The 27,290-nt window shown below is 33.6% G+C and overlaps 1 protein-coding gene across 4 annotated transcripts in view; it reads right to left on the minus strand.

Moving 5' to 3' along the window:
• Positions 1-26,662, minus strand: part of LOC145267172 (uncharacterized) — a 61,525-nt gene extending 34,863 nt beyond the window's left edge. For 2 of the 4 annotated variants that reach the window (XM_080123225.1, XM_080123226.1), the window contains exon 1: positions 25,840-26,662. In XM_080123225.1, coding sequence (XP_079979351.1) covers positions 25,840-25,882 — 43 coding nt within the window. In that variant the 5' untranslated portion in view covers positions 25,883-26,662. The remainder of the gene's footprint in view (positions 1-25,839) is intronic. The other 2 variants (XM_080123227.1, XM_080123229.1) reach the window with 1 other exon arrangement.
• Positions 26,663-27,290: the final 628 nt, after the last annotated feature.

Raw genomic sequence — 27,290 nt, forward strand, 5'->3', positions numbered from 1 at the left:
TAAAAAAACGTTGCGTAAACAGTTTTCTTTTAATGGTTGCTCCCTGAAATGCGCAAAAAAGTTTTTTCCCTTTATTCGTATTTATCTCATATAAAAAATCTGTTATATATATATATATATATATATATATATATATATATATATATATATATATATATATATATATATATATATATATATATATATATATATATATAAAGTACTTCACGGGATACGTGGACCCTGCGTAAACAGTTTTCTTTTAATGGTTGCTCTGAAATGCGCAAATTATCTCATAGACATTTTTTTTTATCATGCGTGTATTTATTTCTAAAACAATCATTTATATATAAAAAAAAATTGTTTTCTAATATTGTCAATTTCAATATCGTTTCTTTTTATCATTTCTAATTAATTAAAATTAAATTGTTTAAAAAATTGTTTTTAAAAAATCCTGCATTAATAAAAATCATCTATTAAAAAAAAAAATCTGTTTTCTAATATTGTCAATCCATTTTATTTATAAAATGACGTCATAATTTCTCTATCCAATCAATGACATTCTTTCAACCGGTGTTAGACGACTGCTGTTCCTTTTTTATCTTCTTAATTTCCATTTACTTAAAGTGCAAGAGGGCAGAAAAAAGAGGGGAATAGGCAGAGTACAAATGATATGGCAATAGGTTTTATGATGTAAATACCTGAATTCAAATCTCACAAAAGTCTAAGGAATTTTTTAAAAATTTTATAAATTTAAATAAACATAGAAAGCATTACATAAATATTTTTCTTTTATAAACTGAGTGACTTTTCTTTTTCGATAATTCATAAAAAGTTGACATAAATTTTATTCAACATTTGTTCAAAGCCATTTTTGCTTAAAAACATTTCTGATATGTGTTTCAATAAAACAAGGCATTCATAGTTAATTACTCTCTCATTTAAGTACTAAGTAGCAATTTTCCCCCAGAAAATTCAATAAATTTTTCTTCATGGAAATTAACTTACTCAGTTACTGTCCCGATACCACCCAAAGAAAAGGGCTAAACTAGTAATTTATTATTTTTATTTATTGTATATACACAATAATCAATCTTAATATCGTGATAATTCATAAATATTTATTCTTTGAATATAACTTAGTATAAACAAAAACAGATTTAACGAATAACGATTTAATGAATAAACAATCAATCTAGTTATATTGGTAAATGGTTTTATGCTTTAAAATTTCTTAATATTTTATCATATTGCATGTATGACTGATTTGTAGATTTATTTGTGTTTAAATTTTATTTTGCAAACAAATAGTATATAAGTGCTATATTTATATAAAATTAGGCATGTGTCTGTGTTTATATAATTATGTCTATAGGATTAACTCTTAAACTAATTAACCGATAATTATAATGTTTGGAATACAGCTTTTAAGCTGTACGGATAAGACTAATGTTGCTCGGAAGACGTATGCAGTCTAACGATTGACTTATATTCTTGCTCATATTAAAATGTGCTTAAAGTGTATGAACATTAACACTGCACATGAATAGAAACGCCCAAAACAAAATTAACATTACAGATGAATGAGCTGTTAGCATGAGCCAAAACAAAAATGGCCATTCAACGCTCGCTTTCTTTACAAATGCACCGTAAAAGACTGTTACGCCCTCTAGTGATAAAGGGCCTCAATAGTTTCATTGGAGTGTAAGGGAGGTATCCCTGTCCAATATATTACATCCTTTCAATCTTACTCCGGATCACAAACATAGTCTTCAAATTTTTTTGGTTGTCCCTGAATACGTCCTGACTTGCGAGAGGGCGGTGATGCCGATTTTCCTACCACTGCTGGAGTCCCTGCAACTTCTTCCATATGTCTGCTCTCAGGTACTAAACTTTCCTCAGGAACTTCAGGTGTGCTGGAAACTTCAGGTGTGCCTGAATTGTCAAGATTCTCTGCAGCGTTATCTGCTTGTATCTCAGGCGTAAGTTCCACTGCTGCCAGTGATGGGAGTTTCACAAGCTGGTTTGCATGTCTCCTTACTAGTCCTCTACCGGTTTCCACTTCAAAATTCACTGCTTCCAACTGTCTGGTAATGGTACCTTCAATCCACTGTTGAGTAGATCCATAGTTATCCACAAGTACAGGATCGACTACTTTAAATTCATGGAGTGGTACCATTACTTTGCTCCCCCTTTCCATTTTATTTTTCACATCCAGAGCCCTATACGTGTCTGAAAATGAAACGCTGTTTTTAACTGTCGTTTGAACATCAGCTCGACAGGAGAAACACCAGTTGATGAGTTGGGAGTTACCCTATAAGTGAACAAAAATTTGTTCACCTTGGTTTCAAGTGTTGCCTTGCGATCCATTTCCATACTTTTAAGCACTTTCTTGAAGGTGCGAACACTGTGTTCGGCTTGTCCATTTGAGGAAGGATGGTAAGGAGCTGTGAAAATGTGCCGAATTCCATTAGCATTCATGAATGCTTTGAATTCTTCACTTGTAAAGCAGGGTCCGTTGTCCATGTGTTGCGCTGTCCATGTGTTGCGAAGATCTCTCTCAATTTCTCAATTGTGGTCATAGCAAAAGATGATTTCGTTATGCATATTTCAGTCCACTTTGAATGAGCATCCACTACTATCAAACAAATGTGCCCCAAAAAAGGACCGGTATAATCATTTTTTTTTTTTTTTAATCTAAGTGGACTCTCTCCCATGGTGAACTTGGATATTCTCAGCAATGAATGGGAGCCTTGCCGGGGTTGCTTTGATTAAGCATGCAGGTTCCACAAGCTTTACCGGCTCTCTCAATGTCTGCATCCAGATTTGGCCAGCACACATAGCTGCGAGCAAGGGCCTTCATCCGCACGATCCCTATGTGTGTCTGATGCAATTGCTGAAGCACTTTCGTTCTAAGTCTAGCAAGAATTACAACTCTACTTCCCCATAATACTGCACCATCTTCACATGTCAACTCTGTCCACTTGTTGAAATAGAGCTTCATTGCTATGTCTGGAATACACCTGCTCCAGCCACTCAGGATGTATTCGTACACCTGACTCAAAGTAGAGTCCCTTCTTGTCTCCATTCTCACTGCTGCCACAGTCACTGGAGCGTCAATCAAGTTCATCATGTGTATCCTGCTAGTATTTGGTGTGGCATCTTGTTCTTGCACATTGATTGGAAGACGACTGAGGCAGTCTGCATTTCCGTTAAAGGACCCGGCACGATACTCCAACTTATAATTATAGGCAGCCAGAAATATGGCCCAGCGTTAAACTCTGGCAGCAGCAAGCGTGTGTTTAGCAAACAACCCCAATAACAGTTTGTGGTTGGTGATCAACATAAAATTATTCCCATACAGATATTGGTGTAACTTTTTCACTGCAAAGACTAGGGCCAGCCCCTCCTTCTCAATTTGTACATAATTCCGTTCTGCCTCAGACAGCGCTCGTGATATGTATAATATTGGTTTTTCCCTTCCATCTTCCATTTTTTGAGCCATTACAGCTCCCAGTCCATAGGGAGAAGCATCTACCTGCACTAGAATAGGTCTAGATGGGTCAAAATGAGTTAAAAAAGGTGCAGAACACAGCATCTTCTTTGTTTCTTCAAAGGCCCTTGTTTGTCCAGCACCCCATACCCAGGGAGTACCCTTCCTCATTAAGCTATGAAACGGTTCCAGTATTGTTAATAAATTTGGCAAATGACTATGATAATAGTTAAGTGTCCCGAGGTAGACTCTTAATTCCATGATGTTTTGTGGCAGAGGTGCCTCTGGAAGAGACATTGTGCCTTCCTTACTAATTCTGAAACCCAAATATGCTACTTCAGGAAGAAGAAACTTGCACTTACTTTTCTTTAATTTTAATCCGAAACCAAGATATCATCCACACGCACCTTGCAAAAAGGGGTGTTTTTTTGTCCATCTCCCTTTGAAAAATCCCTGTAGCACTGTGTCACCCAAATTGTAGTTGGGTAGGCTGGTATAATCCCTGGTGGGTGTTTACTGTTTGCAGTTCCTGGGTTTCTTCATCCAATTCCAGTTGCTGATAGGCATGGCTCAAGTCGAGCTTGCTAAATATCCGACCCTTTTTCAAAGTAGCAAATATATCTTCTGTCTGAGGAATGGGGTAGTTCTCACATGGTGATGCCCGGTTTACTGTTTGCTTGTAATCTCCGTAGATCCGGATGCCCCATTATCATTTTTGGCAACTGGTACAATTGGGGCAGCCCTCCTAAAGTACTCCACTCTTTTGTAAATTCCCTGGGTTTTCAGGCGATCTAGTTCTTTCTCCACATCCGCTTTTATGGCATAAGGCACTGGTCTTGCCCGACAAAATTTGGGACTTACAATCTTATCAATGGGTATTTTCACCTTAAAATCTTTTAAACACCCCATTTCTTCACTGAACAGCGACTTAAATTCTTTAAGAAGCTTTTCCAACGTTGAAGGGGAATCTTCCAGGTATAAAGGAAACATGGCTCTCCAATCTAGCTTTACCTTATTTAACCAGTTGCGGCCAAGAAGTGTCGGTACATTTCCTTTCACCACCAGCAAAGGTAGTCGATGCTTTAACCCTTCCTGGATTACTTCTACATCTGCGGTCCCATGTGGTTTAACTAACTCGCCAGTGTATGTTCTTAACTTGACATGGCTTTCTTTTAGATCACGAATTTAGCTAATTTTCTTGAACTTTTCTAGCCTCATTACTGTGCATGAAGCTCCTGTGTCCACTTCCATGACCACTTTCTCTTCATTAATTAGTAGTTCCACTAACACTGGTGGTGTCCGAAGTGTAATAACTGTGTGCAAGTCTAGCTTTTCCATATTTATTTTCATTTCTTCTGCACAACAATTTTCCTCCACATTGTTCACCGCCCTGCTTTCCTTCCCTCGTGCTGCTGAGATAGCAGGCCTGCTCTCTTCTTGTCTACACTTCCGACGAGTATGCCCGATTCGCCTACATTTAAAACATTCATTGTTTTTAAACTGGCACTTGTCTGCCTGATGGCCAGTGCTTCTACAACGATAACACTCTCGTTTTAATGGCAACCTGTGTACGGATGTTTCACTTTCACTCATCTGTGCTTCCAACATCAACTTGGAATATTTTCTTGCCGATTCCATGCACACTGCTATTTCAATGGCCTTGTCCAAAGTTAGCATCCTTTTGCCAAGTAAGCGCTCCTGTATCTTCTCATCTTTCACTCCCACAACCAAACGATCACGTATGTGTTCATTTACTTTTTCTTTGAAGTTGCATGCTCCGACATTTTTCTCAGTGTGACCACATATTCACTAATGGACTTGCCTTCTCGTTTGTCCCTTGTGTTGAATAACAAACGTTCATGTATCTCGTTGGGGACCGGCCTGATGTGTCTCTCCTTCATAATACACAATTCTTCAAATGTTTTCTGCTCAGGCCTGTTTTCGGCTGAACTCCTGAGAATAGCATGTTTTGCCCCAATAACCGACAAAAATATAGCACGCTTCTTCCCTTCATTCAACACATCATTGGCAGTAAAAAAAAACTTTACTCTCTCAATATAGTGCGACCATTCTTCTTCCGCACTATTCCATTCTTGAATTGTGCCTAGCAACGCCATTTTTATCCGTTCCTCAGCAACTTTTACTGGTTCGTTGGGTTGTGGGTGTTCACCGCTTTTATTTTTAAACTGTCTTGTTACTCCTCCGCATTATCTTATCCTCGTCGCTAATTAAAGTGTATCAACACTAACACTGCACATGAATAAAAACGCCCAAGACAAAATTAACATTACAGATGAATGAGCTGTTAGCATGAGCCAAAACAAAAATTGCCGTTCAACGCTCGCTTTATTTACAAATGCACCTTAAAAGACTGTTACACCATCTAGTGATAAGGGGCATCAATAGTTTCATTGGAATGTAAGGGAGGTAACCCTATACAATATATTACAGTGCTCTTTTCAAGTAACGCTAATACTGTCAACGGAGTGGAATAAACATTTTTACCAGATTTGAATACGCCACTCTATCATAAAAATCAGTATATATATATATATATATATATATATATATATATATATATATATATATATATATATATATATATATATATATATATTTAAATAAAATAGTAGGTGGAAGTTTCTCGAGAGCTCTTTCGGCTATCATCTCTTCAGGAGTAAATCGATAGCAATCTAAATAGTATTGTGACGAAAATAAAGAGTTCTATTGGGGAACTTATTTAATGTGCCAACGTACGGGGACATTAATTAAATTTATTTACGTTTAAAAAACGATTAAAAATGTTGGCACAACGAGGGAGAAAAAAAAAAAAAAAAAAAGCAGGAGAAAAAATTCAAAGTTCCCCAAAGAGAAACAATGCGTTTTATGTTTCCTTTTGCCGGCACAAAGAAGGTTGACGCACCGCGATAGAGACGGCCTCCAAAATCTTTAAATGGTTTTTGGAGTCCGCTCTATGTAGCACCTCGAACCAATCTATTTTATATCTATCGGCACAGCACGGGTTGTCAACCAAATGCTGGCCAATAGCAGAGTCCAAGGCTGCAGAAGGAGGGAGACCACCGAACCCCATCCTCCCTTGTCTGATCTTCGATGGAACATGCTGGTTTATACGAGTCAAAAGGTGCAAGGATGTTCGCCCAACATAACCAGCATCGCACTGGCATTTAAACTGATATACAATATTACTATTTTGGATGTAAGGCAAACTATCCTTGCGAAAAGATGGAAAAGCAGGTCTCGTAGTATATACCACACGCAAGGTCACCGAATTGAAGCAATCGTAAATACTTCTTCGAATCTGTTTTGAAATTATATTACTCCCCTCCCCTATCCACGGTAATTTCAAATAAACCGGGCATTTCAAGGGTCCAAACTTTTTAGGGGATTTAAAATCCGCAACCTTTTTGAAAATACAATCATCAATAAGGTCAACAGGATAACCATTATTGATGAATATTTCCCTGATCTTATCGAGTTCGACATCTAATCTGTTAGGCGAACAAATCATGAGGGCTCTATGTACCAAAGTATTAATTAAGCCGACCTTACGTGATTTAGGTACAAAAGACAACCAGTTCACATATAGGCCAGTAAATGTCGGCTTTCTATAAATTGTAGTGAGAAAGCCCCCCCCCCTTGAGCGTTCGACAAGAACATCCAAGAAAGGAAGCGAATTGTCCTTCTCACTTTCCATAGTGAACTTAAGAGCCCCATGTAAAGAATTCAACCTATTAAAAAATATCGACGCTTCACTTTGCGAAGGAAAAATAGCAAAAGTGTCGTCAACATATCTGAAATATGCAGTGGGTTTAGATGTAGAATTAAACATAACGGATTCATAGTACCCGATGAAAATATCCGCTAAAGTTGGGGCCAACGGACTCCCCATTGAAACCCCGTCAACCTGACAGTACATAATATCACAAAAACTAAATTCCACGGATTTCGTACACATTAAAATGAGTTCAATAAGAATCTCTTTAGAAAACCGTGGAGCAGTCAGGCGACCATCATATAAAGCGTCGGCACATATGCGTATAGTCTCATCCAACGGTATGTTGGTGAAAAGACTAGAGACATCAAATGAGCACATGAAAGACGTCTCTGCATATATATATATATATATATATATATATATATATATATATATATATATATATATATATATATATACCAGCAGGCCATCTGGCGTTGCCCAGTCGTAAAATATGCGTAAATATTATAGTTTAATTAATGCAGAATTATTATTTATTATAAACAGAAATGCTGTAAGTATTTAACGTAACGTTAAATTTCTTAAACAAACGAAACAAAAACGGAAAGAAACTGAGACATGTGCATGCGAATATCATGCCTTGTAAATAAAAAATACTCGGTCTGAGATCGAAACCAAAACCTATAGACCGAGAGTCAAGTATGACAACCATTAGACCAGTTTGACACGTTCTTTAAAAAGTGTTTTCAAACCTACTTATTCTTAACATAAATAGTCTGTCATCTGAATGTGAGGAATCAAGTCTCCCCTTACTGTTATTTCATTGAAACTATAGCAGCAAGTTTTATAAAACTATTGACGAACAGATTAAAAGCCGACGACACCCACATACTAATTTTTCAATTTTCAATAAAGTGAGTGTTCATTTTACGTTAAATTAATATAAAAAAATTGATCCCCACTTTTTGAAAGTATAATTTCTTCATTTCTTCGAAACTACTTGTTTCTTGGAATTTTAAACGTTATTTCCGTTTTCAGCACCCTCGAACACCTATAATAGTGGTTATTTTAAAGGATTTTTTGAGGGTGGAAAGATACTGCACCTTTACCAATATTTTAATCATAGTCATTTGTTTTCGTAGTTTTTCATATAAATTACAAAATATCTGATATTTCCCCAAAACCTCTGGCCTTGATAGAGGGAAGACTAAAACTGCTATGGTTTCAATGAAATAACAGCAAGGGGAGACTTGATTCAAAATATTTTTCATGCTATATCTCCCCTCTTTGGTTTTCATACATAAAGTAAATTTCACAGTGTATAAGGATTATTTGATACTGGAGATATTCATAGTGTCTGTTTGTGTGTGTGTGTTTGTGTGTGTGTGTGTGTGTACATTTCCCTATGCAATAACTCTGTCAATTTTAAGGCTACAGAGTCGAAATTTGATATACAGGGTACTGAGATTTGTGAAAATAGATGTGATCGGTTTTCGGGCAGAAATTTGGCTGTTAAGAGGCCAAAGTTCAACGATTTGACCTTTGAGAACTCTACCAAACTCCCCCGAGAATTTTGGGTCTAAACACTTTAAATTTTCGATATAGGTTCCTTGAAGATTGATCTAACTTAATAACTTGATTTGAGCCCAAAACAATAAATGTTAAGGGGGTCATAATAGGGGTCAAAGTTAAAAAAAATTGACCGTTTTTATTTTTTTTTTGCTCAGCATACACCTCCAAACACCCGGGCAATGCTGGGCACCCATGCTAGTATATCTATAAAAGTGAAAATGTGTGTGTGTGTGTGTGTGTGTGTGTACATTTCCCTACCAAATAACTCTATCAATTTTTAGTCTAGAGACTCAAGATTTGACATAATGAGTATTGAGATTTGGGAAAATCTTTTTAATCGGTTTTCGGCCAGAAATTTGGCTGTCAAAGGGTCAAAGTTCAACGATTTGACCTTTGAAAATCTACCAAACTCCTCCGCCAATTTTGGGTCTAAACACTTGAAATTTTAAATGTAGGTTACTTGGACATGGATCAAACTTTACTATAAGGGGTCAAAATTGGGGTCAAAGTTAAAAAAAATTGAACTTTGTGGTCTCTACCAAATTACTAAACCCATTTCTGGTCTAAAGAGTATCTAGTGTTTGCGGTATCTAGTAAACTACTCATCCAATTTTGGGCTAAAAAGTTGAAATTTAAACATAACAGGTATTCAGACATGCGGCAAGCATTTTAATCAGTTTTGCAGCCAAAATTTGACTCCCAAAAGGTCAAAGTTGAAAGAGTTGACTTTTGCAGATTCTACCAAATTCCTCCGCCAATTTTGGGTCTAAAGACTTGAAATTTTAAATGTAGGTTACTTGGACATGGGTAAAACTTTGTATTTTAATTTGAGATCAAAATGATAAATGTTAAGGGGTGAAAATTGAGGTTAAAGTTAAAAAATTGACCTCTGCGGCCTCTATGAAATTACTCAGACAAATTTTGGTCTAAACATTTGAAATCTTACATAAAGTGTATTCACACGTAGGGTAAGTTATGAACAGTACATAGGGCCCGAGCAAAGCTGGGCTGAACTGCTAGTGAGCAATATTTGGAATCAAGTCTCTCTTTGCTGTTATTTCAGATCATTTGAAACCATAACAGCAAGTTTTAGTCTTCCCTCCATCAAGGCCAGAGGTTTTGGTGACATTGTCTGTGTATGTATGTGTGTGCGGAAAGGATCTACCTATCTATATCTATCTATATATCTATAAAAGTGAAATTGTCTGTGTGTGTACATTTCCCTACTAAAGTACTCTGTCAATTTTCAGTCTACAGACTCGGGATTTGGTATAAGTAGTATTGAGATTTTGGAAATTCTTTTAAAACGGTTTTCGACCAGAAATTTGGCTGTCAAGACGTTAATTTTCAACGATTTGACCTTTGAAAACTCTATTAAACTCCTCCGCCAATTTTGAGTCTAAACACTTGAAAGTTTAAATGTAGGTTACTTGGACATGAGTAAAACTTTTTCATTTGATTTGAGCACAAAACAATAAATGTTAAGGGGTCAAAATTGGGGTCAAAGTAAAAAAAAAAAATGATCTCTGTGGTCTCTACCAAATTACCTGGCCAATTTTTGGTCTAAATATTTGAAATTTTACATAAAGTGTATTAAGACATAGGGCAAGCTTTTTAATCGGTTTCTGGTTGAAAATTTGGCTGCCAAGGGGTCCAAGTTCAAAAGATTTGACCTTTGCGGTCTCTGCCAAACTATTCAGCAAATTTTGGGTCTAAACATTTAAAATTATAAATAAAGGGTATTCAGACATGCAGCAAAGCTTTTTAATCAGGTGTTGGACGAAAATTTAGGTTTCCAAGAGTTCAAAGTTTACAGAGTTGACTTATGCAGACTCTACCAAACTCCTCCGGCCAACTTGAAATTTTAGATGTAGGTTACCTGGACATGTGTCAAACTTTTTAATATATATATTTATGTACATATGCACATGAACAGTATATAGGGCCCGAACAAAACTGGGCTGAACTAGTATACCTATAAAGTTGAGTTTTTTTTCTCGCTCTGACATTGATATTAATAATTATTAAAACTAATTTCTTAATATACTCAGTCATGAATATGACAGCGATTTTATGAAGGTTAACTAATTCGCATATTTCTTTGCAAAACAAACGTTTTCATTAATTAATTATTTATTTTTTATGGTTTATTATTGGATGATTGGTTTCATTTCATTCATTATTATGCATAGTTTCTACATTTTACATAACTGCATAGAATTTAAGATGAAAACGTTTTAGCACACGGACAATATATATATATATATATATATATATATATATATATATATATATATATATATATATATATATATATATATATATATATATACTAACAGTTCCACCCGGCTTTGCTCGGGCCCTATGTACTGTTCATAAGGTTATGTATATATATATATATATATATATATATATATATATATATATATATATATATATATAAATAAATAAAAGTGTGAATATGTAAAGTAATGCCTTTCTGATAATAGTCTTCCTTAACTACCATAGAGAAAAGACAGACAGACATTTTCACTTTTATATATATATATATATATATATATATATATATATATATATATATATATATATATATATATATATATATATATATATATATATAGTATAGTATAGATAGATAGATAGATACATTGGATGCAATATATAGTAATGATTTAAAAAGTATAAAAAAAGACTCATGCGCCACCACCGAAAACCAAAGCCAAAACGTTCAGCTCACGATTTATTTTGCCTCTCCCGTCAATGACTGGGTATGCAAACATGTTTACTGCAAGGCTAAAAATTAAAACATGAACCAATAGTTATTACGTTATGCATTCGTAATGCCGACGTTCGACCTTCACCTGGCAAATTTCATTTTTTTTAATTTTCACACTTTTGCACCGAATTTTCCGGGTTAAAACCCAAATATAAAATTTTGCATGGATTCAAATACCTTATATATGAAGATTCATGCCTGTAGACCTAGGAGGAGTTTGGTAGGCAAAATTTGGTAGGCAAGATTCATGCCTGTAGACTCTAGGAGGAGTTTGGTAGGCAAAATTTGTTCAACAAAAATATATACTTATACATAAATATATATGGAAATAATTTTGTGTTTATTATAAACTTTTTACGCAAATATTATGCAAGTATAAATCATGCAAAAGGTATGTATGAATATAATTACACGTAATAACTAAAGATGATTATCCTATCAGAAAACCGAAGCATAAGCAACTAATAGGGAATTAATTAAAATGAATGTTTAAAAGAATATGCAAATTAGCTAGATCTTTTGCTAGTGAATGCAATTCCACAAACCATATATAAGAAATTTTTTTTTTTAAATAAATGAAAAAGAGGGTTTTTAATATGAATATCAATACACACAAAAGAAAAAAGAATTTATAGGAGTATAGATAGATATAAGTGACCTTTTCGGTTAGTATGTGAAAAGTCTCTACCAAACTCCTCTCTGAATATTTGATCTACAGAGTATTAGGACATGTAGCACACTTATAAAAATTTCTGCTAAGGGATCACAATGTAAAACAAAACATTTGACCTTGGCGGGGTAAGTCGAATAAAACATTACTCTTACCATTAATTTTGCATATGCACAAAATTAAAGACACATAGCTCAAAGTCGATTAATTTCTAACCTTTCATATCGATTTGTCGGTAGCTCAGACTGTAACGACTCTGGAGAGATAAGAAATGGCTAAGGTTGGGACGCTAAACGTTCTGGTTCCGGTCATTACTTTGTATTGGATAGAGAATTGGCTCTATAATAATAAATAATAAATCTGCATGTATTAAAATATAATATTTGTGCGTATTGTACGACCGTGCAGCCTGCTAGTATATAAATAAAAGACCAGAACAGTCTCTACCAAACTACTTTATCAATTTTTGATCTACAGACTTGAAACGTGATATATAGGTGGTTCAGGCGTATTGTACAAATTCGATTTGGCTTTTAGCCGGTAAAAAAAGCTGCTAAGGGGGTCAGAATTGAAAAACTAGAACTTGGCAGGCATAAGTCAACTTACTTTGTATTCTCCACATATGCGCAAACATACATTCATACTGCTTTTTTTTGATGATGACACCCAAATCATTTTTTTTACTTTTGATATATTAGGTACAATGTAATAATCAATAGAGTATTGACTCTATAATAATAAATACAAAATCTGCATAAATTAAAATATCATATTTAAGCGTATTTTACAACCGGACAACGCCGTGCGGTGCACTAACCTGTAAATCCTATAAATTTGGGGTTGTTTCTATATTGACATTCATAATAAAAACCCTTTTTTCTATTTATTTAAAAAGAAAATACAACTTTGTTGTACATGGATCGTTGAATTGCATTCATCTGCAAAAGATCTAGCTAATTTGCATATTTCTTAAACATTCATTTTAATTTTAGTTTATTTGGGTTTTCTTATGAGATGATCATCTTTAGTTAACTAAATTACGTGTAATTATATTCATGCAGATATTCTACATGATTTATACTTGCGTAATATTTGCGTAAAATGCTTATAGTAAACACAAACTCTTTATATATATATTTCTGTATGCGTATATATTTTTTGTAAAAAAAATTTGCCTTCTAAACTCCTCCGTCAGTTTTTGATTTACAGACATGAAATTTAATATATAGGGTATTCGAACCCATGTGAAAGTTTATATTTGGGTTTTAGCCGGGGAAAAGCAGTGCAAAATGTGTGAAACTTAAAAAAATGAAATTTACCAGGTGAAGATCGAACGATGGCACTACGAATATGCATGCATGACGAAATAGCTATTGGTTCACGTTTTAAGTTTTAGCTTTGTGGCAAACACGTCTTCATAGTGCAGTCATTAACCTCAAAGGAAAAAGTAAATAATAATCTAAACGTTTTAGTTTCGATTCTCGGTGATGGCGCACGAGGAAATTTTTTAAAAACTTTTTAAATCATTACTATATATTGAATCCAATATAATCTATATACTTATAAAACTTAAATGACCTTGTAACGGGTGTTGTAACCTAACATCCGGTTTACGACTTCCGGTTGCGCATGCGTACATAAACAAACAGTCAACGCGACAATAAAACGTATTGTTTTACTGGGTACATTTTCAGTGTCCCAATTGTTTTTTTTTGTCGCCTTTAAGTTATCCAAATAAACAATTGTTAATACTTTCTGCATTTCTTTTTACATCGTTCATTTTCGTATTTGAAAATAAATCTATTTATATGAGAACAGAGACACATATCCCCCAAAAGATCTATTTCTCCAAATGTTTCGTATGTGTCGTAATTTCCCTTCAACATGAAAAGAAGCCCTTGAGTGTGGCACACGCGCTAACAAAAGTCCCCATAGAAACGAGCACGTTTTTCACGCGTGTCGTCTTATATACCTCCCAGGTGAGAGAAAAGTCAGGCAGGTGTGATACGGATGTCCAGGTGTTTATTTCTGTTTTCATGCGTGGTCAACCTTAGCCTCTCTTTGCTTTCTTTATATCGTTGAAAGCCCCCCCCTCCCCCAACCTCCTAATATTATTTCTTTCTTTATTTGTGGCTGCCAAACATTAACGACGTGATTTACACGTGGAGTGCTTAACCTTATGAAAAAAAATGTCGCGGAAAAATATGCTTTGCCTGTGTTCGCACTAATCTATATAAAAGTGAGAATGCGTGTGCGTGAGGACAATTCTCAACCTATAAACTCCACGAATTTTGAATCCACATATTTGAAATTTGGTATATAGGGTATTCAGACATGTGGTAACTTTTTAATCGGTTTTCACCCGGAAAAAAGTGCTGCGAAGAGGTAAAAACATGTCAAAATTGGTACGTGTGTGTGGGGGGGAATCATCGAGTTTTTATCTGTTTGTCAACTCTTTCACGAATGCACATGCGTTCACGTGACAGATTCCTTATATCAAGAATAAGTAGGTTTGAAAACACTTCTTGAAGATAATCTTAAGCTGTCCTAATAGTTAATAGCTGTCCTATAATTTTTGACAGACTGTCTTTAGGTTTTTGTTTCGATCTCAAATCGAGTATTTTTTTATTTACAAAAAATGAACTGTTTAGAAAGAAATATAATACTTGCATGCACATGTCTCAGTTTCTGTATGAATTAAAATATGCTCTTTATGCGTATTTTACGACCGGGAAACGCCGGGCGACCTGCTAATATTCATATAAATTAACATCTCAATCGTTGACATTAAAATAAAAATAAAAATAAAATAAATAAAACGTTCCAACCTGAAACGTTAAAAAATAATAAAAGCAAAAAGCAAAAAAACAAAAAACAAAACAAAAAAAAACCCCAAAAAACAAACAAAACAAAACTATTTTATATGGATATTAGTGGCGAAGCGTAACATTTCCTATAATTTTTGACAGACGATGTAATCATTTATTTCAACAGTGCTCAATACGTGAGTAGAGCAAGTAGCTTAATGATTTGTGTCTTACTTGCCAGACATATATATATATATATATATATATATATATATATATATATATATATATATATATATATATATATATATATATATATATATATATAAAGGAGGAATTTGAATTTCCTACTAAACAATAGAGAAAATAATGCGAAATGTTAAAAAATAGCAAAACGTTTGCAGAAAATAAAAAGAAAAAGGATACAAAAAAAGTACAAATCGGTATAGAAAATAAGAAAATAAAAAATAAAAAAGTAAAAGCGACAAGTCGATTTCGACTGATCATGTTTAAAAATATGTTTATTAATTTTAGTTGAATAAAAATGTCGGGCAAGTGCATTGTTTCAAATCGAAAAATTTCGCCTTTAGATGAGGAAACTGAGATGATAAAATTAGATGAGGAAACTGAGATGATAAAAATTAAATGAGGAAACTGAGATGATAAAAATTAGATGAGGAAACTGAGATGATAAAAATTAAATGAGGAAACTGAGATGATAAAAATTAAATGAGGAAACTGAGATGATAAAAATTAAATGAGGAAACTGAGATGATAAAATTAGATGAGGAAACTGAGATGATAAAATTAAATGAGGAAACTGAGATGATAAAAATTAAATGAGGAAACTGAGATGATAAAATTAGATGAGGAAACTGAGATGATAAAATTAAATGAGGAAACTGAGATGATAAAAATTAAATGAGGAAACTGAGATGATAAAATTAGATGAGGAAACTGAGATGATAAAATTAAATGAGGAAACTGAGATGATAAAAATTAAATGAGGAAACTGAGATGATAAAAATTAAATGAGGAAACTGAGATGATAAAATTAGATGAGGAAACTGAGATGATAAAATTAGATGAGGAAACTGAGATGATAAAATTAAATGAGGAAACTGAGATGATAAAATTAGATGAGGAAACTGAGATGATAAAATTAGATGAGGAAACTGAGATGATAAAATTAGATGAGGAAACTGAGATGATAAAATTAAATGAGGAAACTGAGATGATAAAATTAGATGAGGAAACTGAGATGATAAAATTAGATGAGGAAACTGAGATAATAAAATTAAATGAGGAAACTGAGATGATAAAATTAGATGAGGAAACTGAGATGATAAAAATTAAATGAGGAAACTGAGATGATAAAAATTAAATGAGGAAACTGAGATGATAAAATTAGATGAGGAAACTGAGATGATAAAAATTAAATGAGGAAACTGAGATGATAAAATTAAATGAGGAAACTGAGATGATAAAAATTAAATGAGGAAACTGAGATGATAAAAATTAAATGAGGAAACTGAGATGATAAAAATTAAATGAGGAAACTGAGATGATAAAATTAGATGAGGAAACTGAGATGATAAAATTAGATGAGGAAACTGAGATGATAAAACTTGCAAGAAAATTTTGTTTGCTTTCATTGCAATGGACGAATTGTAAAATGTAATGGCGAACTCGATTTTGAGTTGCGTAAAAATATATCATGATTTTTTTTTGCATTTTTTTGTTTTTAAAATCATTGATTTAAAAAAAAATCATGATATATTTTTACGCAACTTCGAAATCGAGATCGCTATTACATTATTATATATTATTATATATTATTATACATTATTACATATTATTATAGAAAGTGTTGCAATTAACGGCATAAACTTCACATACAAGTTCTGCCTAAATGTTTATATTCTTGTGAATTGTATGAAATTTCATTAACTCGTGTCACAAATCAGAAAACTCGAAACCAACACGTTGTTTGACAAACATAGCACGTAAAAATTTGTTAACTTGTAAAATGAGCAAAGAAGCAATGTATGAAATTTCATTAACTCGTGTCACAAATCAGAAAACTCGAAACCAACACGTTGTTTGACAAACATAGCACGTAAAAATTTGTTAACTTGTAAAATGAGCAAAGAAGCAATGTATGAAATTTCATTAACTCGTGTCACAAATCAGAAAACTCGAAACCAACACGTTGTTTGACAAACATAGCACGTAAAAATTTGTTAACTTGTAAAATGAGCAATGAATGTATGAAGCATGTATACTTACCTGCATTCACTTTCCAAGTCAGTATTTATTCGCATCCATAAGTAGATGGACGTTTTGCCCCCCATTAACTTGCAGAGAGGCATTTACCAAATCGTGTTGATTTCTTGATCCTGTTGTCCTAACTACGTTGACTGCCAGCTCTGATCCCTTTTTTAGATAGAAAATATGTGGAAACTTGGAGCTTCTGGACTTTCAGCAGGAAAATAATTATTGCTCTGCCGACGTAGTTGTAAACATATTATATGACATCGTTTTACCAATTTAGTCATTTTCCTAGTTGGAGCTTCGGTTTGTAGAAAAACGTAACAGTCTTTTATGTTATTTGAGAAGTGTTATATTTGCTCACGTTATGATTGAAATATATTTGTATTTCTTATTGCAGATCTAAGATAAAACTATTCTTATTCATCATGACTTATATTTAGTTCCCCAATGGTCAATGGTTAATGGGCATACCATAAAGAATAATTATTTAAATATATAGTACAATTTCATTAGATCACCAAAGTTAAGTGATGTTCAGGCCAGCCAATACCAGATGTGCTACCATTTGGAAATACAAAGCACTATTTCAGAGAACGGCAAAACTTCATTGCAAAGAAAAAAAGAAACACCTCTGAAGATATTTTTAGCCCGTATTTGAGTATAAATTATTACCCCACACGTGCTGACACAACGAAATAACGCCCCCATGGGCTAAAATTCTGTTCTCAATTATGTGGTGAAGCTTTCCAGAGAGATTATGCAAATCGTTATATAGGTCGTATTAAAAAAAAAACATTTTAGACAAATGATTCACTGCATATCAAACTATGACGAAAATCATTAAAATATAAAACTCGCTCAAATAGATAAAAGTTCACCAAACAGAAATGGGCATGAACTGCGTCTTACTTATGGGGCTGCCCATAAGAGTTTGTTGACACTGGATTTGAAGATGACCAAGTAATCAGCCTGGAAGCAACCCCTTGATAATGTGTTCCACAAACAGGAAGGCCTTGCAAAGAAAGGAAAGTCTTTTTTCATTGTAGTAAAAAGTCGAGTTCTTACTTAAGTATAAAGTAGATCTTAGGTTTACTTTCGCCAACCGCATAATTCTTGCTTCACTTATTTTCTCCTTTAGTCCTCATATTCCATGAGCGATGTTTCTGACAGAAGAATTTCTGTTTTCTGAGTCAGAATCTATTTCATTCAACACTTATCGTTGGCAAGATTTTTACTTATATGTACTATTTTTTTAGCTCCTTACATCAAGTGGCGTCATGCCCTGTCTGAATCTATTAAAAATAGAAACTAAAATTTAGAGGTCAATCGAGCGTCTTTATAAAATAACGATAGCGTACACACACACACACACACACACACACACACACACACACACACACACACACACACACACATATATATATATATATATATATATATATAGAGAGAGAGAGAGAGAGAGAGAGACAGACAGACAGACAGAGAGTAGCAACGTAACTTCTTTGAGAAAGCTGTTGTAGGGAAGACAAAGAATTATTCCCACTGGATCTCGAAGTCGATTTTGTAATATAAGGTAGGCAAGTGTTCTCCAGATGTGTCAGTAGTATTCCATCGTTGGACTATAGGTAGAGGGTTGCATCTGGGATGAAATACTTTCTAGAGCGATAGAATGATCCAACCATTTTTACAAACGCATTCTCATTGATGATCGTTTTATTTGATTTCGTTTGTTTGATATGAACAATTAAAAATATCCTCATTCCTTAGTTGATCTCTCCATTTCTTTGCCGAGTTTTACAATTTCTTTCTTCAATTTTTCCCGATAACTTGTATCTGATATACCCGCCTCATCTCGCCACCCGTTATGGTGGTTGACTGCTGGGATTTCCATCCGCTGCATTTTCTCATGCATTATAAACGAAGGTTGCGATAAAATACCGAGAAACACTTTTGCAACTAACTTTTTATCCCCCTCTTGTTCAAGCTCAGACCCCTTCCTTCTTCATTCCCCTTCTTTTTCCTCCTCTTCCTCCTTCTATTCGTCTCTGACTCCTTAACCCTCATATCCCCGCCCTCCAATTTTCATAAATATTTCCCAAAATGTCTGCTGGGCAAAATGTACGCGGAAATCTTGAGTGAAACCCGATTCTGTACTGATTACGTCACCAGAGAAGAGGAGAGGAGGAGAGGAGGAGAGGAGGATTCTGAACCAATTCGTCCTTACTTAACAATTCTATTATTCCCTTTTTTCCAATGTCTTCTTTTCTTGTTCTTAATATTCGGCTTCTTAACGGATCGATAATTCACCGACATATTCAAACTAAAAAATAACAATGGAGATTATGTATCTGTCTGTTTGAAGGCAAAACTATATATGGAAGATTAAATAGTTTATGAATATAGTGCAGCTTCAAATAACTTGGAGGGGAGATTACTTCTTCACACTCAAAATAACATCTATTATCTTAATCGTAATATATTTTTTTGGGGGGGATAGCGTAGTATCTGTTTTGTTGTCATAACATTTTCCCAAGCATTGCCCTCTCTTTTTTGTTATTCTGTTAGAGCGAGAGTAGTATAGATAACAGTTTTGCTATTTTGTCTCCTGAAACAAGAATGTTTATAAAATAACTTCCAGTTGAAAAATTTCTTATTATTTATTGGACAGAAAAACAAGATTTGGTTCAATGTACTTTTCACTCGACTTAAACATTTTGTAATAATAACAGCTCGCAAAATTATGTGACTGGAGAGAACATTGCTGCTGCTGCTGAATAACGACGATACATTCAATATTTTGATTTTTATCACTTTGTAAAAGTTCTTAAATCAACCTTTATTAGCCATTTATCGCTGATAAAAATTATGGCTTTCCCTGCAATAAGAGTGAAAACAAGTCTCCAGAGATTTCCAATTATTTCATTTCATTAACATTTGTAACACACTTGGTGTTCTTTCGTAGTGACTTTCGTTGATATCAAGCAATTATTATGCCATTATCAAAAAATGTTCCAATTTAGTCGGAAAATATGAGAGACCTTTTCTTTTAATAACTCCAAATGATGACATTAAATGTTAAATATTGTTTAACAATCAATAAAATAAAACTTCACATCCAGAACACCAATAGTTTATCGATTTCTTTCGTGCAATGTTTGTTGAGTATTTCCTAAAATATTATGAATCAAAGTTTGATTTGATTGATTGAACTATTTGATGGAACCAAATTCTCAGATTTTATGACAAATTCTTTACTTTAGAAGTTGCAGAAAAATGAAAAAAATGTACACATATAAACGTATCAATAACAAGGTAGACTTATTCAATAAATACCGATTTTTCTATTTTGAAAGCGTACTGAACTCAAGATAAGACATGTTATAATTACAGTGTCATATATAGATAGAACATGATTGATTATACTCAATTGTAGAATAGGTACCCTTAAAAAATCTAACCTCTTTCGCTTGAGTTTTGTGCCATATTGAATACAATTGTAAACATAAAATTGTTTCCAGGACAAGAAATTGAAGATACCAACAAAAGAATGTTATCTAATTTTAGGCAAAATGGACGATATGTTTCAATCTTGAATCAATGAACCAAATTTCAGTAACTCAAATAATTTCGCCCATTCATAGCTACCATAAATTCGTTCTTAAAAATATCTTCATATAAAAAAGAGTCTAAAATAAAGTTATGTCATCAGATATAAATTAGTTTCACGCTACATGTGCAATGTGAAACTAACTGAAATGTGTGAGATAAAATAAATGTAGTTTTCTGTGATAATAGACAATTGGAAAACTAAGCAGTTGACGAGAAAAGCAGTCAACAGCAATTCTATATTTCCGAAATTGGCGATTTACTTTAGAAATATTACAAATGATATAAATAGTCCTTTCTTCATCCGAACTATTACGACGAATTCCAGACAAAAACAAAACAAAACAAAACAAGACAAGACAAACACACACACACACACACACACACACACACACACACACACACACACACACACACACACACACACACACACACACACACACACACACACACACACACACACACACACACACACACACAATAAGAAAACAAAATAAAACAAAAAAGAAAAACAAAGACAAAAACAAAAAGCAAAAAAAAAAAAAAATTGATGGTCAACTAATAACATGCAATCCTAATCCTAACTATAACTTCACATGCTTATATTTTCTTTCAAATTTTAAATTGTTTTAAACACAATTATGTCACACATGAGTAGGTAAACCAAAATAAATTGTTTTATTTCCTCAAGTATATTTTCCTCATTTTCTTTTTATGTCACCATTTACCGAAAGATTAATTATGTCGTGATTTTAACCATAAATGTTGTTTAGGTTTGTCTTTCCATTAATTCGTCATAAATTTAATTCTTTCATTTTGTGTTTATTTTGTTGTCTTCTATGCGCATGCGTGTATCATTTCTATAAAATAAAGATGGCCACTCTTCCAGATAATAATGCAGTTTATTATGCAATTTGAAAAGTTGAAATTTCTATCATTTCATTTAAAACGAAATCATGTTCCTTCCAGTTTGATTACTACAGATAGTAGTAAAAGTACAAAATAGTTAGCACTCAATAACACCTCCTGAAAACAATACAGAATTTATATAAGACATAATAGAATAACATTCTCTAAAAGTTAAGTTTATACAACTTTTATTTCACACCGTTCTTCTTCGAAATCTGTTTTCTCGACACGCGACATTTCATTATCTGTACGCATGTTGAGGCAGCCATTAAATGTCGATTGTTTAGAAAACATTTTGTAGAAGAAAAAGGGTATTTATGTATGTTAGTACACTAGTGGAATATGGCAGTTAAAAACAAAATAACAAGAGAACTTTGGGAAATACTTATTGAACAATACCAAAATTTACGGAAATAATTTCTGTTCTTTGTAAGTGAAACAGAATTTTTTTTAGATTGAAACAATTGATATTTTTCCCCATTCCAGAGTGTCATTTTTGAGGAGTTGGATTTTCCGCAAAATAAAACACGACCTTTTGTTCAACTCTATTCTCGTGATGAGCCAATTAATAGAGACTTGCTTGTTTGAATCCCTTCAGTTTTGTCTTTAAATTCGTTAAATTCCGGTTAAACTTCGTTTATGCAAACATAAAGCTTGTTTCTATCGTCCAAAAGTTTTGATTAAAAAAAAAAAAAGCTAAACAAAAACAAATTCCAATAAATAATAGTCGCGAGTTAATTTAACACATGAGGAGGGATTTTTCCAAAATATTTTGATCCACAATTACATCTCCAGTGAGCGAAGTGACACCGAAAGCAAGTAGAATATATATATATATATATATATATATATATATATATATATATATATATATATATATATATATATATATATATATATATATATATATATATATATATATATATATGCAAAGGTTAAATATGAATAAATCTTTGCAAGTTTTGAAATTACACACAAATGCGAAGGGTTTTTAGCATTTGTAGAATTTCCATTGTCTTTCAATGATACTGAATCGAATAACATAGGAGAAACGCCGCCCCCTTTAAAAGTTATTATGTTTGAGGCTTTCAGTTAGATTTGTTCAGCAAAAAATAATGCTGTATTGTCGTAAAATATATAATAATAATACTGTCGTAAACATTTTGTTTTATTTGTGTCGTATGTGATCGCTTTGACATATCATGAAAATGAGAGAAAGAGAGAGAGAGAGAGAGAGAGAGAGAGAGAGAGAGAGAGAGAGAGAGAGAGAGAGGTGAAGGGAGTTTCGATTTGTTTTGTTTTTGTCTTCAGACTTTCATGAGTACTGTAACGATTATCTTATTATTTTGACTGAAAAAAATTAAAAACAACTAAAATAATCATTTCTGTCCCTTTTCCACACATTTAAAGATTTGAAGATTACTATTAAAAGGAACTTTCTATTTCAAATTTAAGCGTCACAAACCATAAAACATACTCATTTATTTCAGACTAAAAAAAAAAAGAAAAATCTCAGACATGATCGCATCGGCGTGAAGAAAGGATGCTGACGAGGTGGTGGACCCGGGCATCGAAATAGATTGGTGGCGCCCAGTTTGTCTTTCTCATAATATTCTCAGAACTAGTCTAGAACATACAACCCAAGGAATGGGCCCGAATATCACCAAGCCTCAGCATGTCACCGTGTAGAAAACCGACCATGTTATTGTAAGTGTAGCAGCAAACCAACCGATCGTTGTAGTCAACCGTTTATAGCTATGCTTGAATACCTCTGAAATAAGGCGTTCAATCTGTTTTTTTTTTCATTATCCGTTTGTTCAAGCTGAGGATGGGGCATCCTACCGGATGCCAGCCATTCATTTGCTGTCTCATACCGAGAGATCTTTTAAAGATTCTAACTGCCCCTTTAAATGCACTTGCACTTGGTTGTAAGGTAGTTTTTGGAATTCTTTTTCATGAATTTCAAAAACTACCGGGCAAATATGTCTGTTTAGCGATAAAATGTTTCAAATAAGTTTGACAAATCATTCGACGGAAAAATCGTTGATGCAGCAGGAGGGGAGAGGGTAGGGTCATCTAAAAGACAAGTCGCATCGTTAAAAAGTTGTACTACGCAGCAGCGCAGCCGCCGCAGCACGAATGGCGCACGCTGAACACCTCGACAAGTTTTGATAAAGTTCATCAACCTTTCTTTCTCTTTCTCCATGATCATTGGTTTTGGTTTGATCTTGAAACAGAAAAGAACTCCCATTTCGCTATCTTGTATGTGTGTGCGCACACGCGTGCGTATGTGTGTCTGTGTGTGCGTGTGTGTCTGTGTGTGTATATGTGTCTGTGTGTGTATATGTGTCTGTGTGTGCGTGTGTGTGATAGCGAGTGATTTTACTTTCATTTTTGTTTCTGCTTCAAATTAATATTAGCATTAGTATTTTAATTATCGTTAATCACTTGGTCAATTGTTTTACTTGTACTAAGTTGTTACAAAAGTGCAACTTTTTTTTTATTAAGGTCATGCTCATGCTGTTTAACGAAACCTACTTATCAAATGATAAATGTAAATATACATACATACACATTTATATATATATATATATATATATATATATATATATATATAAATATATATATATATATATATATATATATATATATATATATATATAAATGGTAATTAAATATATATATATATAAATAAATGGTAAATAAAAAAATTCACTATGATGTTAACGCGGGAAACACACGCGCGTGTGCGGGGAGTTGTCACACAAATTCTCTAAACTTAAATATATATGCATGTATGCATGTATGTATGTATGTATGTATGTATGGATAAAATATCAATATAAAAATATATAAATGTTTATATCTTTTCTGTATTTATTTCCTATTTGTTGACGTGTAGGAATACAAAAAGCCTTTCGAAAAAAATCCACAAAAAACGAAAATGTCTTCTTCAAAAGCAAGTATTTTCAACCGGTCTTTCGGTTTTCTTCAGTGTGAATGATAGAACATGAGTGCAGAACCAGCAGGGCTAACAGCAGAAGAACGGTTATATATATATATATATATGTGTGTGTGTGTGTGTGTGTGTGTGTGTGTGTGTGTGCGTGTGTGTGTGCGTGTGTGTGTGTGTGGTGGGTGGGTGTGGATGGATGTATTGATGTATCAAAACAACAAGAATACTTTTTTATTTTGTAAAATAATTGTTAGCATGTGAAAATATGACATGAGTAAAGAATTGCTTTTCATCTTCATCTTCACACAATGAACCACGTGATGACGTGAGATGTAAAACTTGTTTTCTTAACAGTTTTATAAGGTTGAATAATTCTATTCAATTGGATATTATTATTATTATTATTATTATTATTATTATTATTATTATTATTATTGATGGTAATCTGGAACTTTTCAACTTTAAGATAGGTACCATTTAAACAACCGTACCTTAACAAGATTACACACACACACACACACACACACACACACACACACACACACACACACACACACACACACACACACACACACGCACGCACGCACGCACGCACGCACACACACACACACACACACACACACACACACACACACACACACAACAATTTGATTCAATCAATAATTTAATGACTGAATAATAACATAATATAACTAAATAATTACGTTAATGTTTGATTAAACCAAATTGTTATAAAAATAAAACTAATTTAGTTAAAATAATGTTGTTTCAATGGCAACTATATTAAAGTTAAAATGTTCAAGATGATAAATTCGTCTTTTTCATCGAATGTGTCATATTTTTCATTCGATGTCAAAATAATTAATTGATTTTGTAACTTGGAAAAAAATCCAGTCATTTGAAAGTTAATAAAGAAAAATGTTAAAAGTACAAATTCTTCCATCTTGAAAACGTAAAACTAATAAAGTTTTTATTATCAAAATATAAACGCAATAAATAAACGCAATAAATAAATAAATGTTTTATCAAAATATAAATGTAAAAAATAAAAGGAATCCTACCTGCTTCCATCGTTACATGCGCTGCTGAGGCATCTCCATCCATTGGAACAAGATTCAAGCTTTATTTTGTTTCCACAGTCTCCCTTCCTTCCCTCTTCGTTCTCCCTCTCTCCAAATAGGCCAAACAGCTGAAATGGAGTTTGACAAAAAAACAGACGTTATCATTTGTTATTTATGTCAAAAGTTTTCTTTTATCTTTTTCTTTTTTTCCTTTTTCTTCTTTCTTTCTTTCTTTTTTTTTTTTTTTTTTTTTTACTATCAAGGCAGTTTACTTGGATTCACACGGGGGCAGAGTTTTACAAACGTCGTTTGTTTTTTAATGTGAAGAAAATTCAGCTCCCCCAAAAAGGAACAATCGATTAGGACAAAATATTAAAAAGTGTCCGTCTAGAAGGATTTCTAGTATCAGAACACATACTACACTTTGATAATTTCAGACGTTGAAAGTTTTAGTCTATAGCCTTAAAAAAGAACAGGAATAAGATGTTTTCTCAAAGTATTGGAGAAATATTACAGTTAATCTGCATTTTAAGCAGAGATGTTTTTGTTCTGTGAGCCCCAAAGTGACAGATGCCGAGTCGGTGGATTGTTGTGTGCGCGCGCGCAGACGGCGCACGAGAGAGTTCGGATGATCAGCAGCTTTTCTTTCTGACAATTCTGGGAGCTTGTTATTGTTATTGTTGTAATTTAACCCCCCCCTCTTCGTTACTTTCTCTGTGTTCCCCTGTTTTTTAACGACCGTCTCTGCCTTCACCAGGCGTCGTGTCTATGTGATCCAGAACATTCACAGCCGTGAGGACAACGATGGACTCTTTCCTACCCCCCCCTAACTATCTTCCCACGATTACTGCTGATGTTGGCGGAGTTTACCGAGTTCTTGACTGAGCCCACCCTCCCATCATGATTCCAGTTAAAATTCAATAAAATAAGTGTCTTTTGTTTTGTCTTTCTTTTCTACGTACATACATATTGGAGCCCGATTAAGCAGGTGTATGCCTTGCAGTTTTAAACAAACTCTAAGGGTTCTCTTGGCCTTCGAGCCAGGATTCACGACGGAGACAATTTTTATTTTTTGTTCCTTTCTCCACGTTAAAAAAAAAACGACCCTGATGTCTAAACTTGTCCCGTGGGGAGGCAAAGTAAATAGGAACTTTACTTTTAGATTTAGTGTCATTTTCCCTCTTTTCCTTACAAAATACTCCTTCCCTTAAAAAAATGAAAATAATTATGGCTAAATTAACAAAGATAAAAGCAGGAAGGAATAACTGTTATAGATGTTATAAACTTCATCTTTTCTGTCTTCGGTCAGTGAGGGAGAAATCTTTCTAGAATGAGACAATTTCGTAGTTATGTCTTAATCCAAGATACCCTTATATGGGGATTTGGATTCACCACATTAAAATCAACTTTATGTCTAATTCTACCCTCGTGGGGAGGCACGTAAATAAGAA

Source organism: Euprymna scolopes, chromosome 42 (genome assembly GCF_053919585.1).
Source record: "Euprymna scolopes isolate OS-2025 chromosome 42, ASM5391958v1, whole genome shotgun sequence".
NCBI lineage: Eukaryota > Metazoa > Mollusca > Cephalopoda > Sepiida > Sepiolidae > Euprymna > Euprymna scolopes.